Source organism: Protopterus annectens, chromosome 1.part0 (genome assembly GCF_019279795.1).
Source record: "Protopterus annectens isolate FY-2018-M chromosome 1.part0, PAN1.0, whole genome shotgun sequence".
NCBI classification, from domain to species: domain Eukaryota; kingdom Metazoa; phylum Chordata; order Ceratodontiformes; family Protopteridae; genus Protopterus; species Protopterus annectens.
The window spans coordinates 1801409198-1801428182 of record NC_056725.1 but is presented as its reverse complement, the minus strand read 5'-3'; the positions used below and the strand labels follow the sequence as shown (position 1 = coordinate 1801428182).

The 18985-nt window shown below is 42.0% G+C and overlaps 1 protein-coding gene across 3 annotated transcripts in view; it reads left to right on the top strand.

Annotated features, from left to right (window-relative positions):
• The window catches only part of UTRN (utrophin), a 4744936-nt gene that overhangs the window by 2056479 nt on the left and 2669472 nt on the right, over positions 1-18985 (top strand). For all 3 annotated transcript variants that reach the window (XM_044069601.1, XM_044069592.1, XM_044069610.1), the window contains one exon: positions 12-191. In XM_044069601.1, the coding sequence (XP_043925536.1) occupies positions 12-191 (180 nt within the window). The remainder of the gene's footprint in view (positions 1-11; positions 192-18985) is intronic.

Here is an 18985-nt window from a genome sequence, read left to right as displayed (position 1 = left end):
TGTATCTCTAGGGTGTGCTGAAGGAGCTAGAGAGGAGAAAGGCAGATCTGGGCAGCATCACTGAGAGCAGTGCAGCCCTACAGTCCTTTGTGGAGGGCAGTGAGTCAGTGCTGGAAGAGAAGCTTTGTGTCCTTAATTCTGGATGGAGTCGAGTCCGCACATGGACAGAAGACTGGTGTAACACACTGCTGGTAAGTTGAAAAAATTGACAGTATTGCAGCAAAATGATGATCTTTTAAGGCATTGTACCATCACATGTAAAAAGTCTGAGCTATTGCAAAGTATCATTACAGAGACTCAAATGGGGTCACAAACAGAGCTGAAGAGCTGTTGTGTTGAAGTCTGTGAGTATCGTGCATTTCCCCATTAGTGTTGCCTTCTGCAGCAGGCTGTATGTAAGAGTGGGACATTATGGTGTCCATAGTGATTTGATGGTCATTCTGTCCTCCTGTCAATTTCAAGTACAATATTTGCATATAGCTTTATGCCATACATGTGTTTAATAGCAAAGCATATCAGACAAACAGAAGCATAGTGACGGTTGTTGAGACATTTTCTGTCTTTAGGCTTTGAGTATCTCACTGTAACAAGATGGCTTTCCTTGGTGTTCCCGTACTAACAGTTCTTTTACCAGTGCCTTTGATATCCTTGCTGCACTTTTGTAGTGTCATTGGAGAAGGAACATTCTAGGAAGCCAAAGAACCTCAACTTCTGAGTTGTTTTTGCACCATCGTAATATATTTTTATTTTACGTTTGGTTATTGGGAAAGTTCAACTGGACACAAGTCCTTTTTCAGCGGAGTCCCGGGGGGAAAGCTCCAGATGAACAAAACTATACAGAATACAGATAAATCAATACTATGCAGTTAGATTAAGGGTACATGTATAATATGGACAGATCCATCCAATGTTAGGTAACAAAATATATAAATACAGATAAATCACCAGAGTACATATGATTGAGAGGACATATAGAATATATTCAAAACTTTTATATGTCAGAGAAACTAATATGACATCTCATTATTCCTTATTCCTTATTTTAGGTGTGAAGTTGGAGAAGGTGACTCGCCAGCTGAAATATTGGTTATAGTTACTTCTAGAAGGAATTTATTACTGGAGCAGAGAATTTTATTATTCAGAGTACAGATGTAGTAGATTTCGGAGAGCAGGTTTAGTTTTTTCATGCTGATGAACTTTATGGGCTAAGGTAAGTTGATTGTAGAGTAGGAGTTGAGAAGTTCCAACCAGTTAAGCTGCTTCAGAGCTGTGCAGTGATGTGACCTGTAGGGAGAGTCAGTGGTAAACCTGACTATTTTTGTTGTAACAGAGGAGGTAATTTCAGCTAATTCAGTTTTTCAAACATTAGTAAGAATTGGAGAGGCATAGAGAAGTTTCAAGAGGATATGTGTGTGTGTGCAGTAGTGAACTTTTTTTTGTGTGTGTGTGTAAGAAATTACTTATTTCTGTATAGAATCCCTATTTTTTGTGCACCTTCTTTATGGTCTGGGAGATGTGAATATCAATCTGTATGCCTAAAAGTTTGGTGTGAGTTACAGGAGAGAGAATGTTTTTATTCCTGGATGTAATATTAAATGAGGGGTTAGTTGTAGTAGATCTAGTAGGTTCGAATAGAATGAGTTTTGTTTAATTAGAATTAGTTGGGAGTTAGTAAGCTCTTCTTCAGTAGAAAGAAAGGAGGCTTGTGTTAGTGCAGTGATGGCGATCCTATGACACGCGTGTCAAAGGTGACACACCGTGACGTTTTGGGTGACACCAGCATTCACCAACACTTGAGTTACCAAGGAAACTGAACAAAAATACTAGAAATATGTGACTGCACTTTTCTATTAAAACTCAGCAACAAAAAGTCATTAACTGACGTCCGACAAATCAAATGCAGTGTATTCCTTATTTTTTTTCAGTTTAATTCAAAATTACTATTAAAAGTAGGGTAATTTTTTGGTGCAATATTTTAAGCTGAATTATGAGTGCGCATATTGTTTTCTCTATTGTAAGTCATTGATGTTTCTTTTGTTTTAATAATACTTAGCAGTACACAATTGGACTGTTTTTTTTTTTAGATAAATGAACATGTAAAGAATTGTTTTAACTTTTGTTCATGGGGTGGGGGTGACATGCCAGCAGAGTCAAGCTAGGCATTTTCCAGATTTTTGACACGTGGAGCACAAATGGTTCGCCATTACTGTGTTAATGAGTAGAGATTTTGTAAGGAAGAAACAGCACATGTAAATGTGGAATCAGCAGCATATTGGATGACCAGAAGCATGTGGAGTTGAGGTATGGAGATTATTTGTAAAAGAGAATGGTACAGGTCCTGGGATGGAATCTTGGGAAACTTTTAGAGTAACTGGAGAAAAGGGGAGAGGTCCTGCTGCCATCAAACTGCATGCTGAAGGACCTGTTAAATAGCTTTGGAACCAGGCAATAGATGATTTACTGAGATTTAGATCCAAAAGATCTTTAATAAGTTTATTATGTGAGACCATGTCAAAGGTCGAGAAAGAGAGCAGATACGAATTTCCATTGTTTCTGTGGTGGTTTATTGTATTGGTGAAAGACATTAGAGCAGTAGTAATGCTGTGGAAGGGGTGAAATCAGTGTTGAGTGTTTGACAAGAGTTGTTGAGTGTTTAAATGGTTGGTAATTTAAGAATGTATACATCTTTCTAGGATTTTGGATAGAGGGGATAGAATAGCAATCCGGCGGTAGTTAGTCAGATCAGTAGAGGGAACCCCCTTTGTGTAGTGGTAAAATAGTAGAAGTCTTCCAAAACACAGGGGCTAGATTTTCAGTCATGGATCTGTTAATAAAAATGGCTACTGGGTAAGCGATTGCTTCTGCAGCTATTTGCAGAAAGTTGGCTGGAAGTATATCTGCAGCCAGTGTTGTTGGCTTTAACTTTTTAAGCATTTTTTTATTGTATTAATAGAGACAGTTTGAAAGGTAACGGTGTCGTCGTTAAATGATTTGGGTGGGACTGTGGAGGGAGGGGGGTCCTGGGGGTTAGATAGAACCACAGTGATCTCGGTGAAGTATTTGTTGAATTGTGTTGCTATGCTTTCTTTTATTTTTGAAGTTGTTGTGAGGGTGTACTAGCTTTACTTGGAAGGAGTATGTTATTAATGGCTGCTCAGAACTTCTGAGGGTGGTTCTGATGCTTCCCTTGTATGTTGTGGTAGTACGTAATCTTGTCTAGTTTAACTGCTTTCTCTGCTTAATTCCTGAGCTCTAGGTAGGCTTGTTCTGAGGCATGGGACCTAATTTTTATGCCACTGATCCCAGGCTTTGTCTCTGGTTTTAAGCAGTGACCTGGCTTCTTTACTTAGCCATGGAGTATTAGTAGATTTGATTCTGATTGTTCTGGGAGGAGCATGCACATTCAAGAGATCCAAGAAGGGTTGAAGTAATTAATAGCTTCTTCAAGGTCAGTTAGTTTGAGTGGTGCCCAGTTACAACTTTTTAGGGCAGATATGAAGTTAACAGGGTTAAAGTTTTTATTTGCTGGTAGGCAGTATGTTTTGTATGATGTGTACAATGCCTTAATAGAAGGGTAGGTAGATGGGTGCTCAGGCCATCTGGGACTCGGCCAGAATGATAATTGTGGCCTGGTCTGTTTATCAAAACCCAGTTAAGGATTGATTGTTTTTTGGTTGACTTGTCTAGTCTGTAGGAGATTGGATGATTTGAGTAAATCCATGGAGGTTAATGTAATCTGTAGGGTTTTGAGAGTTACAGGTAAGCCAATCAGTGTTAAAATCACCCATAGTGATAGTTTCCTGCGGGAGTGGATTGAAGACCAATGCAGTAGGTTTTCTAAAGTGGATATATAGGTGGGATGTAACATCCAGTTATGTTACAGGTTATATCACTTGATGTTCAACCACCATTTCCAAGCAACATTGAAATCCTCATCTCTAAGCTCCACATTAATCCTAACAAATAATTATACATAATTTTCTCCTACCTTCCCCCAGGCAATAACATCAAACCCCTTGAATGTACCGTCAACTGGATCTCCGTGTCTTTCCCACAAGAAACCATAGTACTTGGTGATTTTAATATTGATTGGAATACCTGTACTTCTGACAAACCAAGTAACCATATAAATTTATATGGCTTTCACCAAGCTATCTCCACCCCCACCAGAATCCATAAACCTAGCAACAAACAAAGCACCTTAGACTGGATATTAGTAAATAGTAATCCCCTCTCATACAATACAGGTATCCTTCCCAATGATATTAGTGATCACTCACTTATTTACTTAAATAGACAGAAGACCTTCATTCCCAACCAAACCATCTTTAGAAATACCCGGAGCAAAAAAAAACTTTAACCCTATAAACTTCCAAACAGACCTTAATGCATGTAACTGGTCACCCCTCAAATACCTCCCTCTTGACGAAGCAGTATCATTCTTTAACTCAAAATTCCTTCAAATCCTAGAACACCAAGCCCCCACTCACACTATTAGAACAAGAAACAAAACTCCCTGGCTCACTAAAGAGACTAAATGTAAGATGCTACAAAGAAACAAAATCTGGGCCAAATGGAGAACTACTAAAAACTCTACTGATCACCAAAACTTTAGACAGCTTAGAAACGCCACAAAAAAATCCATACTTCTTGACAAGAAAAATTATTTCTTCAAATTCCAGCAATCCCACCAACTAAACCCACAATGTTTCTGGTCAGGTGTTAATAAACTCCTACAACCTAGGTCACTCCAAGACACCAACCCCTTCTGGCTTCACTCAAGACTCACCCAACCAGATTGCCGATGCTTTTAACAACTTTTTCACTGACACCATCCAATCTCCTGCTAATACCCTACCACCTGTGACTTCTATAGGGCCCCCCACTTCATCTAGCTTACCTCCCCCATTTCTATTACAACCAGTCCCAGCATCCCTCATCCATGCCCTACTTTAAAAACTGAAACCGGGTAAACCCTCAGCTGACCTACTGCCAGCTGAATACTTGCAAATTGCAGCAAAAGAACTAGCCTACCTAGTTTCCATCCTAATAAACAGGACCATAACTGAAAGTTCCATCCCATCTCTCTGGAAAATCTCCTATATTATCCCTTTACACAAGGGTGGTAACTCTAATGAACTCTCAAACTTTCGTCCCATAGCTTTACTCTCTCCACTAGCAAAAATCATGGAAAGATGCATCCACCGACAGCTATTTGATCATCATCTACAAAATAATCTACTTGCTGACTGTCAACACGGCTTTAGGCCGTTCGATAGTACTACCACTGCACTCTTATCCTTTTTCTGACTGCATTAATAAAAACAGAAATAACAACAAGCTCTCCTCGGCACTCTTCATTGACCTCTCAAAAGCTTTAGATATGGTTAACCATAACTTACTTTTAGATATCCTTAAGTCACTTGCAATAGGCACCCAGGCAATCCAATGGTTCAAGTCATATCTAGATAATAGAACACAGGCTGTCCTCTGGGACAATAACTTATCCACTCACCTCCCTGTTACCCTAGGTGTCCCTCAAGGCTCTATCCTGGGTCCCCTACTTTTCTTTGTCTTCTTTAATGATCTGAACACAAACCTCCCTCAAGCCACCTGCATACATTATGCAGATGATTCTACATTAATTTGTGCAGCTACCTCTTCAGCTGAACTTCAGGCTATAAACCAAGAAGTATTTAATTTAGTAGAAAACTGGTTCCTTCAACGCTGTCTACTGCTAAACCCTAAGAAAACACAGTTACAGCTATTCACTCCCACAAAAAAGGTAGCCCCTATTGATTTCACTGTCACTTCCAGAAATGACACTGTTATAGCTCTTGACCTAACCACAAAACTTTTAGGGGTAACAATTGACCTCAACTTTGACTCTCACATTAACCTCACCATTAAATCTGTCAATAGGAAACTAGGCTTCCTTTACAGGATTCTACCTTTCCTTACTCCATTAAGCCAAAACTACCATTGCCCACTCACACCTAATCTCCACCCTCTTATATGCCTCCCCTATTTACACTCATCTATCCAAAAGTAACCTCAGTAAACTAGCAACCTCCTACCACAATATTGCCAGATTTGCCACTGGCTTACCATTCAAAACCCACCATTATCAATGTTAAACTGCTGGGATGGCTAGAACTGCAAAATCAGCTCCTCTTCCAGCAGCTTACCATCATCCATAAGATTTTGCATCATCCAAACAATACTGCAATACTCTGCAACATTATCTCTCCTTAGAAAAACCTCACAACCCAACCCTCAGCTAACAAACTACTAGTTACCACCCTGAAACCCAACAATAAAGCTGGCGACTGTCTCTTTACAAACTCTGCGGGAAAAGCTGTGAACAAACTCCCCACTGAAGTTTTATCTCTTTTCGTCCACACCACTTTTCAAGAAGTATATAAAAACTTTCCTGAAAAAGCAGTGGCTTTGTCCATGCACTAATCCCGACTAGCATGCATGCCACTTCCCATTTTCACTGTCTCTGCTCAATAGCCTCTCTACATACTGACTTGGGTAATCTAACCCTAAGTACAAACCAGTGTGTTACTACCCCACTACTTGCGTTGTACCTACTCTTATCTGTTTACATACCAGTGTGTTACTCCCCACTACTTCTGTTGTACCTACTCTTATCTGTTTACAAACCAGTGTGTTACTCCCCACTACTTGTGTTGTACCTACTCTTATCTGTTTACAAACCAGTGTGTTACTCCCCACTACTTGTGTTGCACCTACTCTTATCTGTTTACAAACCAGTGTGTTACTCCCCACTACTTGTGTTGCACCTACTCTTATCTGTTTACAAACCAGTGTGTTACTCCCCCCTACTGGTGTTGCACCTACTCTTATCCGTTTCTTTTCTCACCATTCACAGTGTATTATTTATTATGTGGAAAAAAAAATCCATGCTAGTCTCAAATTTGTCATTTCTTGTATCTGTTGCTTATGTAAATTGCATTTTGATCTAGTTTGTAGTGTAATTTTTATTTAATATTTCCTTGTTACATTTGTCATTTTTGTAATCAGTTGCTTTGTTTCTGTCTTTACTGTATTGTTTCACTTTTTATTTCCATAATGGAGCTCAATTCCCGTGGCTTCTGCTGAAAATGGACATGTATCCTTTTGGACTAGCCCGGTCAACAAATGTAAAATAAATAAAATAATAAATAAATAGTTTTTGGCATTCATTTTTAATCTAGTAAGAATTACTTCTGCATTGTCAAAATTGGGGGTTATTAGATCCACAGCCTCAACTTTGAGGCGATTTTAAATAAAATTGCTATGCCACCTCCTCTTTTGGCTTTTTTGTCCTTTCATAGGATGTTGCATCCTGGAACCAGTATTTCATTATTAGTATTATCTGGTTTTAGCCTTGTTTCAGTTAAAAGCACAATGTCTGATGAGTCTAAGGAAAGATTGGCCTGAAGATCATGAATTTTGTTAGTAATGATTGTGATATTTATATTTAATAATAGCTCAGCTGCTCTACTAGGAAAATGTAGTGTGGTGTGGGAGTGATTGGGATTTTGATTGGGTAGGTAGATTGGAATATTTGGTCTGGGATTGAGATGTACATCTCCACTGAAAGTTTAGATGCTGTACAGGTTGTAGTTTTTATAATTTTTGCTATGTACTTGTACGTCAGGGAAATTTTGGCGGAGTGGTGGTGAAGTATTAGTATTAAGGGAACTTATGTAGTGGAAGATGGCTGACTGCGGTGGTGGTGCTGAGGTATTAGTATTAAGGGAACTTATGTAGTGGAAGATGGCTGACTGCGGTGGTGGTGCTGCGTAGCATTGCCGCCTCACAGACGTTGCCCGTTCGATTCTCAGAGCGTCTTCTGTGCAGTGACATGCGTGAATGGGCATTCCTTTGTTGAAGGGTGTGCGTTAGGCCCGGCAAGCCAGTACGTAAAAATCTACTGCCAATCATTAGCGGACCGGAGTTCCGCTGTGGTGACCCCTAACCAGGAAAAGCCGAAAGACACAAACAAACATGTAATGAAAGATGGGTTAAAGATCGATGGGAAGATGAGGAACTTGTTAGGATTGTTATTTTGTGGATAAGTGAAAGATGTAGCATGGAAGGGAATAGGTTTGCTTAGGCAGACATGATATGAGGTAAGGTGGGCAATTGATGATAGTATTGCTAGAGCAGAGATGTATTGCAGAACAGAATCATTTTGTTGTAATGTAGGTATGGCAGTGTTAAGGAACTAAAAATGTATTATTAATTTAGCAGGAATATTTGGACTAAGCAGTCTTTGACTAGCTGTGGATAACTTATGGCTGTGGGTTATTAGTATGTCTTGTAAAGCTTTTAGAGGAGTTATGGGTGAAGTGGTTAGGGTAACTGTCAAGTTTTTGTTAGAGAACTGATGGTAAGCTGTTGTTAGGGAAGTAGATCCCAGATAGTTAAAGAATATTTCATAGTAGTAGTAAGATTAGGCATGTATGTAATAGAGATTTGAGGGTGCCATAAATATTTTGATTTGTACTGTAATGTTTAAAATATCTGGATTCAGTGCTATTTTTCAGCTTCAGGCACTGTAGTGGTAATATCTCCTGAACCTATATTTCAAAAGTGTATCTGCGAACAGGCATTTCCCATGCATGAAGCCTCTGTGCAGTATGTGTTGTTAGTCTGTTAGTTCCACTAGTTGAAGTCCTGCATATTCTGCAATATTCTAATGGTCTTGTGAGCATTTTTATATCCCCATACTTGCTAACCATTTGGCAGATTGCTGTGATCCTGCCATTCTTTTTTTGTAAGTGAAATGAGAGCCAGTCTTAGTATGACTGTTATGCATCGGAGATGCATATATTTTTTCAAGGATGGACATGCAGTGAAATTGGCATTGGGAAGCCATTTGTCTATGTGAACCCCTCAAGCAGCATTGCCTTCTTTATAAGTAGACTGTTGTCAGTTCCAAAAGTTCCACCAGGGTTCACTAGGTTGCACTGCATCTGAATTTTTAGTGTGTTTTAGCTGCTTTTCTGTATATGTAGACTTTTCTGTATATGTAGCTAGCTACTTATTCTACTGTATTACTGCCTCTTAAATCGTTTTTCATTTGTGCACTTGCCTTGCTTCATTGAAAAAGTTTTAAATTGCTAATTTTGTAGAGTTTTAATTGTATTTACTGTTTAGGGCTACACACTCAAGTGCGTTAGCCTTTTCTGTTTATTGCATTGTTTAGCTTGTTTTAACCAAAAAAAAAATACTGTCTTGTTTGCTCATTTCCCACCTCTCCCAGCTAGTACAGTCCAGATCCCAGGCTTTGCTGGTTTCAGGACTTCATTTTCTGTGTTCAGAGCTATCCAGACCTTGCTGTGCTAGAGGGAAGTCCTACTGCTTACCAGTGGGAGTGTTGAGCATTGTACTGCCTGTCTAACACTAGAGGAGTGGTTTCCAGCTCTGAAATTGTAATTTTCGCCATTTTGGGCTGATTTCTATCCCTTTCAACTTTCTGGCTTAAAAACGTGCGTGTTTGCGGATTTTTCACATCGTGCAGCACCGCGGGGCTACGGTTAAACTATTCGATGTGCTAGAAAGTCTGCTGTTCAGAATTCCCTTAACTAGCTGATTTCTCAGTAGTAGCTCTAAAATCTGAACCCCTGTGACTAGCACTTGCTCTAGAACCTGCACTAGGAAAGCACTAGGAAGCCTTAAACTGATCCAAGCACTCAACTCTCCTTGTTAAGGAGAAGAAATTAATTGTAGGCACTAAACAGCCTATAATTGCAAAGTACATTGCAAAGGTAAGGGAAAACAGCTGTTGTACTTTATAAAAAAGCACCTAAACAGGCATGTCCAAGTGTCAGCTTCTGGTGATTTCTCCTGTCCACCTGGTGAATCTGGGCATACTGGGGCAATGCAGCAACTTCCTCATGTACACAGACAACCCTCTCCTCCTACCACCCAACACTACAACCTGCGAGAGATGCACTTACATAGCCAAACTGAAAGCAAAGCTCTCTCCAGCCAAGATTGTGCTAGAAGAGAAGGTTAACACCTGCACTACACCTCAAGCAGCACATAACCCTTCAAAATCCACACCATCAACACCCAAACATAGCAACACTAAACCCATATACGCAGAGGCCCTTAACATTAACCTGCCCAAGCAGCAAGAACCTCCAGAGCTGAAAAGCAAACAAACACCAGCCACAACCAAAGTGACTCTTAGCTCACACCACCAGTGTGCCACCCAACAACAGCCCCTAAGGCAAGGCAACGTACCCAACACTTTAGTCATAGGTGACTCTATAGTCAGGCACACTGATGTCCCACTCATCAGGCTGAACAAGGAGAAAATTACAGTCAACTGCCTGTTGGGTGTCAGGATCTGCCACATAACGCATGCACTCAAGTCACTCCACAACAAGTACAAATACAACTCTGTCATTGTCCATGTTGGAATGAATGACTTGAAGTGTACCTCCCTGGACTACATGAAAAGAGACATGGAAGAGCTCTTGGATCATGTGGCCCAGGCAGGTATGACCCTAGCCCTGAGTAGCATCCTGCATTTGCCCAGAATGATACCACAGTATAAGAACAAAATGATTGACTTCAACAATTCTGGTGTCATTCAAAGGGGATCCAGTATCTGTCTGCCTGGGACGACTTGATCAACAGACCACAATGCTTTGCCAGAGATGGTCTGCACCTGTCACCCCTGGGATTCAGGGTACTGGCTAAAGCTCTTGCCAGACCCTATAGTGCCTCTTTTTAGGCAAGGTTCAAATGACAAAACCACCACTGTAACAGATACAAGCATGCAAAATATGAAGGTAATGCTAATCAATGCAAAATGCACTCTCTCTCGAGGTACTCCTAAAAATAGTGAACATCGATATCTGCAATATCTGTGCAGTAACTGAGACCGGGTTCAAGGCTCCAGAGAGTACCCCTGCAATACCAGGCTACAACTCTTATCACATTTTTCGGCCACCAAACCAAGACCAAAACACTAAAGGTGGAGGAATGTCCATATTCACCAAGGATATTCACACCTCCAGGCTAGTTACCCAACACAATGCATCTGAAATTCTCCAGGTGGAACTAACACTAGGTAAGACTGCAGTCCAAACTGTAGCTTGCTACAGATCCCCCACCATGCCCCAAGATTCTCACTACACCTTTCTAAACATACTGGAAAATATTAAGATACAACCAAACACCCTAATACTGGGTGCTTTCAACTACCCTGCCATTAACTGAGAAAACTACTCTGGTACCAACACCTTTTCCCAACGTTTCTTGAAATTCATATATTCCAATGCCCTGGATCAACTAATCCATTGTCCTACCAGGGGCTCCAGTATCCTAGACCTGGTCATTACCAACATGGGAGATAGATGCTCCACACCAGTGGTCACCCCCTTATTGTTTAGGTGTGACCATAAGCAAATCACCCTTGACATCCACATCCCATCCCCACCGCACAGTAAGGAAACCTCCGTAAAATACTTCTCCAAAGCCAGCTTCATGCTACTCAAGTCAGAAGTGACAAACGTCTTGACACCTATACAGACTGGAGCTGAAAGTACGACTGCTGAATCCTACACTACGGCACTGTACGGACACATCCACTTGTGCATGAATCGTGCCATCCCAAATAGAACCAAGATGCTCTCCTCCAAAAAAAGGAAGCCAATCTAGTGGTCCCCTGCCATAAACAAACTATACAACAGAAGAAAGAAACTGCTGCAGAAAAGAGGAAAATCCCAGGATGCCAGAAACTCCCTTACCAGCCTCAGTAAGAAGCTGAGATCCCTCATAAAATCCTCCAAAGCTAGTTACGAAAATAAAATTGCCAAAGATTCCAAAGACGACCACAAATTATGTCAAGAATCTAAATGGCAATGCTCAGATATGCTCTGAGCTACAACAGAATTGCATCAAATATACTGATCCCAAGGATATTTCCAATATCCTAGCCGGTCGATGTAGTGCCAACTTCACCCTCCTCTCACCCCCTAAAGGGCCCATCTCAATAACAAAAGATTTCCAAATTCTGGTAATCACAGCAACACAGGTAGAAACCGCACTCTCCAAATCTAAGAATACAGCATCCATGGGACCAGATGACATCCCGGGCTGTGTACTACATGAACTACAAAATGAACTGGCATCTCATCTAAGTGTCATGTTTAATCATAGCCTCACCTCAGGCTTCATGCCCACTGAGTGACTGCACACCTAGAGTTATCCCACTCCAAAAGGGGGGATCCACCTTGGATCCTGGGAACTACTGTCCCATCAATCTGGCGAGCCTGATCTGTAAGGGCATGGAATGCATTATTGTGGAACTTATAAACAAAGACATTGGCAGTCTTCAAACACTGGACCCCACGCAGTTTGGGTTCATGAAGTGCCGATCTCGTCTCCTGAACCTGATTGACTTCTTCGAGTCAGTCTCCAGAGCTGCAGACGAGGGTAAGGTGGTCCACACAGCCTTATCTGGAACTTACTAAGCTGTGCATAAATCCCTACATTACTCAATGGGTTGCCAACTGGCTTACTGACAGAACCCAAACTGTAAAAGTAGCCGACTCCAAATCCAGCTGCAGAGAAGTGACAAGTGGAGTACCTCAGGGTTCAGTCCTAGGACCGCTCTTGTTTGGCATCTACTTCTCTGAAGTACAGGCCAACACTAAGGGACACTGGTTAACAAAGTTCGCAGATGACTGCAAACTGGGAGCCATTATTGAATCCCAAATGATGTGGATATTCTACAAAAGGGCCTTACAGAGACAGATGCTTGGTGCCAGAGCCATGGGCTCAAGCTTAATGCCAAGAAATGTTGAATTATCTATATGATGTTTTATGGTGATGTGACTCTTTGCCATTGGGTCCTTTGTTTTGGCCCAGAACTAATATCTGGTGTCTAAATCTGCATAGCTTTTAAGATTTATCTCCAGTGATCCAGTTTGGGATATAATGGATTTTCATTTGATTAAGTGTTTAATTTTATAGAAGAACATATGAAGAAAATGCCATCACTGCCTAAAAGGTACCTTGTTTTGTCCAAGCTTAAGATTTTTTTGGACCATTATTCTATTGTTGAAAATGTTGACTGGGAAACTAAGCACATCTTACAAGAAATAGTAAGCATTCCCCCTAAAGTTAATTCATAGATGGGGAAGGGAGGGAGCAGCCTTGCACCATGTTCTGTTTTGGCTTTGTGAAGAAATTGGTTATCAGTATGTCTTCATCCGTGCCAGTGAGACTTACGGAGCAGTAAGTACCGTTTTTGGGATTTTTTATTCTCTACTGGGATTATATTGTTGAGCTACTTGTTCGTGAATTTTGGATTGGATTTGCTGCATTGTTTTCATAGGTTCATAGGTAGGTACTAGGCTATCGGCCCTAGGGCCTATACAAGCCCAGCCAAAAAGGTACCCTGGCTTTTGCCACCCAAGAAAATTATTTTCCTGTGCCACTGTTGACCAGAGCCACAGAAGTGATCCCCGGAGTGAATTTCCTATTTCCCATCCAATCATCAACATTTTTCTTGGAGTGCTAATGAGGAGCTTTGTTTGATATAGATAGGTAGTCTATTCCAGAGTATGGGAAGTCTCTGGGACAGGGATCTATCCCTCAGGCATGTTCTGTTTATTGTGGTGGCAAGGTTTAGGTCCCTAGAGTGTGCAGCTCGGAGGGATTGGGATTTCTTTAAGTGGAGCATGTCCAACAGCTCTGGGTTTGACATAGCTTTGTATGTTAGGTAGAGATCACTTCTGAGTAGGCGATATGCTACAGAGTAAAGCTGTTTTTTTGAGACAGTCTGCATAGGGCATCTGTTTGAGGCTGGTAATCCTCTTTGTGAGGTATTTTTGCGGCCTTTCCGGTTGTTGATGTCTTGTAAGGTACATACCAAAGGGGGCGTTGTACTCTATAATGGGTATAATGAGTGAAGAGTAGAGGGGAACAATGACCTCTTTTTTTCTGGATGATAAACCTTTTGTGATGAGGTGTGCCACGTAGAAGGATTTCCTGACTACTGTGGTGATGTGATTATCAAAGGAGAGACTACTGTCCACCTATGTCCCAAGGTCTCTTATCACACTTTCAATGTTAAGTATACTACTGCCTATGTTGTAGTTCATGGGTACAGAGTGTTTACCAAAGGGGATGACGGTGCACTTTTTGGCATTGAGCTTGAGGCCATGGCTTTGACACCAGACATTTGTCTCAGTGAGGCCCTTCTGTAGGATGTCCACATCGTTAGGAGTTTCGATTAAGGCTCCTAGTTTGTAGTCATCTATGAACTTCATTAGCCAAAGACCTTCTGTGTTAGCTTGTACTTTAGAGAAGTAGATACCAAACAGGAGAGGACCCAGGACTGAACCCTGTGGTAGTACACTTGTCACTGGTCTGAAGTCTGATTTGGAGTCTGCTACTTTCACAGTGTGGGTTCTGTCAGTGAGCCAGTTGGCAACCCATCTTGTGACACAAGGATTTATACCTAGTTTAGTGAGTTTATCTATAATTCCAGAATGGGGGATTGTGTCGAAAGCCTTGGCGAGATCTAGATAGGCTGTGTGAACCACCTTACCCTCTTCTACGGCTTTGGTGACTGCTTCAAAGAAGTCTATCAGGTTTAGGAGACTTGATCTGCCTTTTACAAACCCGAACTGGGTGGGGTCCAGAGTTTGGAGATTACCAATGTCTTTGTTTATAAGTTCCATGAGGATACATTCCATGGCCTTGCAGACCAGACTCGTCAGGCTAATGGGGCGGTAGTTCCCGTGGTCCGTGGTGGCTCCTCCCTTGTGGAGTGGGATAACCGTTGCTGTACGACATTCAGCAGACACAAAGCCTGAGGTGAGGCTATGATTGAGCATGGTACTTAGGTGGGGTGCCAGTTCATTCTGTAGTTTGTGTAGAACACAGCCTGGGATATTGTCTGGTCCCATGGATGCTTGGCTTTGGGGAGAGTAGTTTTTACCTGTGCAGTGGTGATTACAGGAACTTTGCATTCTTCTGGTATAGAGATGGGCTCTCTAGGGGGTGAAAGAGGGGTAAAGTTTGCACTGAACCTGTCTTCCAGGATGTGGGCAATATCAGTTGGGTCTGTATATTTAGTGCCATTGTGCTGTAACTCAGAGCAGATCTGAGTGTTGCCATTGAGATTCTTGACATAGCTATAGAATGCTTTGTGGTTGTCTTTAGAAACAGTGGCGATTTTGTTTTCGTAACTAGCTTTGGAGGATTTTATCAGGGATAGCAGCTTCTTCCTGAGGCTGACCAGGGTGCTCCTCCACTCGTGGGATTTTACTCTCTTGCAACAGTTTCTTCCTTCTGTTGTACAGTTTGTTTTTGGCAGGGGACCACCAGATTGGCTTTTTTTTTTGGAGGATCTTGGTTCTGTTTGGGATAGCACAATCCATGCACTCATGTAAGTGCTTATAAAGTGCAATTGTATAGGATTCAGTAGTCGTAACTGTATTGTCCATCTGCATGGGTGTCATGAAGTTCACAATGTCTGTCTTAAGAAGCATGAAGTTGGATTTGGAGAAATTTTTTACCGTGGTTTCCTTAATGGGGGCGGTGTCAGGATGTGGATATCTAGGGTAATTAGCTTATGGTCTGATCGGACCAACGAGGTGTTGACTTCAGGTGTGGAACACCGGTCAGTCATGTTGGTAATGACTAGATCTAGGATATTGTTGCTCCTGGTGGGGGTGTGAATAAGTTGATCCAGGGCAATGGAGTTTTGAATTCCAGAAAGCATTGAGCGAAGGAGTTTGGTACATGAGTAGTTTTCCCAGTTAATGGTGGGGAAGTTGAAATAGCCCATTATTAGGGTGTTTGGTTGAACCCTAATATTTTCCAATACATCAAGAAAAGAGGAGTGGGAATCCTGGGGCCCGGTGGGGGATCTGTAGCACATGGATAACCTCGGCTGCATTATGTTGAGCAACTAGACTGGAGGTGTGGATATCCTTAATGAATATGGACACACGTCCGCCTTTGGTGTTCCAGTCCAGGTTACATGGCCGAAAAGTTTGGTATGAGTCATAGCCTGGTAATATAGGGGTGCTCTCTGGAACCTTGAACCAGGTCTCGGTCACTGCACAGATATCTATGTACTCCATTTTAAGGAGTGCCTCGAGTGAGTGCATTTTGAGATTTAGACTTCTAGCATTGAGTAGCATCACCCTCAGTTTTTGCTTGCCTGTTCCTGTTATGGTGGTGAATTTGTCATTTGAACCTTGCCTAAAAAAGGCACTATAGGGGCGGCAAGAACCTTAGCCAGTATCTGGAATCCTAAGGGTGACAGGTGCAGGCCATCTCTGGCAAAGTATCGTGGTCTGTCGACCATGTCATCCCAGGAAGACAGATGCTGGATCCCTTTAAGATGACACCAGAAGCTTAGCCAATTGTTGAAGTCAATCATTTTGTCCTTGTACTGTGGTATCATTCTGGGTGATGGCAGACTGCCACTCAGGGCTAGGGTCATACCTGCCTGGGCTGCAAGATCAGAGAGCTCTTCCATGTCTCTCTTCATGTAATCCAGGGAGGTACGTCTCAGGTCGTTCACACCAACATGGACAATAATAGAGTAATATTTGTACTTGTTGTGGAGTGACCTGAGTGCATGGGTTATGTGCTGGATCCTGGCACCCAACAGGCAGCTGACAGTAACCTTCTTCTTGTTTAGCCTGGTGAGTGGGACATCAGTGTGCCTGATTATAGAGTCACCTATGACTAGTGTGTTGGGTACATTGTTTGCCTTATTGGCTGTGGTTGAGTGGCACACTGAGTCTGTGGGCTATGTGTCATTTGGGTTGTGTTGGGGGGGGGGTGGAGGTTGCTTGCATTTCTGCTTTGGAGGTCTCTGTTGCTTGAGCAGATTATTATTGAGAGCCTCCGTGAATGTTGTTGTTTCTATATGTGGATTTTGATGGTGTAGATTTAGTGAGACTGTGATGAGTGTGGTGTGGTGCAAGTGTTTACCTTCTCCTCTTGACTGTCAAGTTCAGTCTTGGTTGGAGAGAGCTTTACCTCCAGTTTGGCTAGATAAGTGCCTCTCTCACAGGTTGTAGTGTTGGGTGGTAGGAGGAGTGGGTTGTCTCTGTACATGAGGCAATTTCTACATTGCCCCAAGATGCCCAGATTCATCAGATAGACAGGAGAGAACACTGGGAGCTGACCCTTGGACATGCCTGAATAAAAAAACTATTTTCCTGTAGGTAAGTGAGGAAGGTGAGTACAAGAGCTGTTTTTCTCTAAGCAAATGAGGAAAGTAAGTACCAAAACTGTTTTCCTCTAGGTAATGATGATATTTTGTTTTGAAGTCTGTGAAAGAATTAGCTAGTAAGTGTGTCTGCAGAAAGCAAATTCTCCCAAGAGATTTCCAGTTGTAGTGTCTTTTCCTTTTGGAGGAGAACTGCAATGTGAACACGGTGTGTAACCTTTAATAAAGAAGGAGAATACTGTAGTGGGAAAAGAAACTGCAACGTATTCAAGTATAGAATGTCAGATGCTTTGCCATCTACATTGGAAGTCATCTTTATTGTAACTAGCAGCCAGGGCACTGGAGGAGCTTGCAGGCATGAAGTGTGGTAGCTGTTTGCTCACTCGCTTTGGGTGGGAAAGGCTGGTCCGTGAGGAGTACATTGAGCATGCTTGCGTTAGTGGTGCACCCTCTTCCAGTGATTAACGTGTGGAAGCACACATGGACCCCTTGATAACTTACAGTATGTGCTGGTCATAGACATGGCAATGGGAAGGCATTAGGAGCGAAATAGAAAATTTCACTTCCCACAGCATATTGATGGTACCCCTCTTGGATCCCAGTGCTCTTCTTGGGGGAATGAATGGACTGATGGACTCTCACCTCCACAGGAAATGAATGACTCTTTAAAGTGACTGAGGGTGAAAGTTAGAATAGTGAACTATGAGGTGGGAAAAAAATTTCCTGTCCTTAGCTCAGATGCTTGCTACGTTGGGAGAACTTTCAAAAGTAACTCGGAGAAAAGAATCCCTTTAAAAGGAAGAGAGATGCAACAAACATGGATGAACTTAGAAAAGGTTGAGGTTAAAGAGCAAGCAGACAGAAAGCTTGAATCTTTAAACATACGTCTCCAGGCCCACTGATGCCTAAGGTTGCTGGCCCTAGAGTAGTACTGATTTGTTCTCCCCAAGTACTATGACTTAAAATGTCTGCATCCTCACCTGTCCTGACTACTTTGGAGTCCGTGAGTTTGTAGCTGCCATTAGTATACAGGCTTCAGGTGAAATGATTAAGACCTCGGGGCCATAGGCAAGTTTTCAGGTGTCCACAAAAGACATCTGACCTTTGGAATTATTTACTGCAGCAGCAAATGGATATTCCAGCCATCCTGATAGAGAAAACTGTGGATTCTTCAGTATTTTTGAAAATTTCCTGCCTCATCTTAGGACAGGTGAACAGCTTCTACTTTTAACGAGAATACTAATGGGCAGGAGTTGGGTGTATGGCCAACTGGCATTATCTTTGGCATCTGCTGTTTTCAACTACCAGAACTTTGGTGTATGTGGCTGCCTGGCATAACATCAGAACAGTGGACCAGCCTTTGTCCATTGAAGCAGCTGCCACTTTAAAGAGAAAAAGAAACTTCCCTTCCTGTCTGTCCAGATTTGGCATTAGATGATGAGGAGGATGTGGCCAGTTTGACTAAATTGCTGCTCCTCTGGGCAACTACATAGACAATGAGACAACCAACAACACTAAATTACTGAGAAGTATTTCAAGTTTGGGACTGTTGGGGAGTGAGGAGATTTCTGACTTCTACAGAAAGCACTTGGGGAACCAGTCCCTACAACAGTGCCACATCTGTTTCAGCCATTTGGAGGTGCCTTTGAAGATGTCTCCCCCTTGGAACCAGGCTGTCAGTTTTTGTTACAAGGAAGCTTGAATGATTATTCATGGTTGAAGAATCCTGTAAGTAACCCCCATTGATGT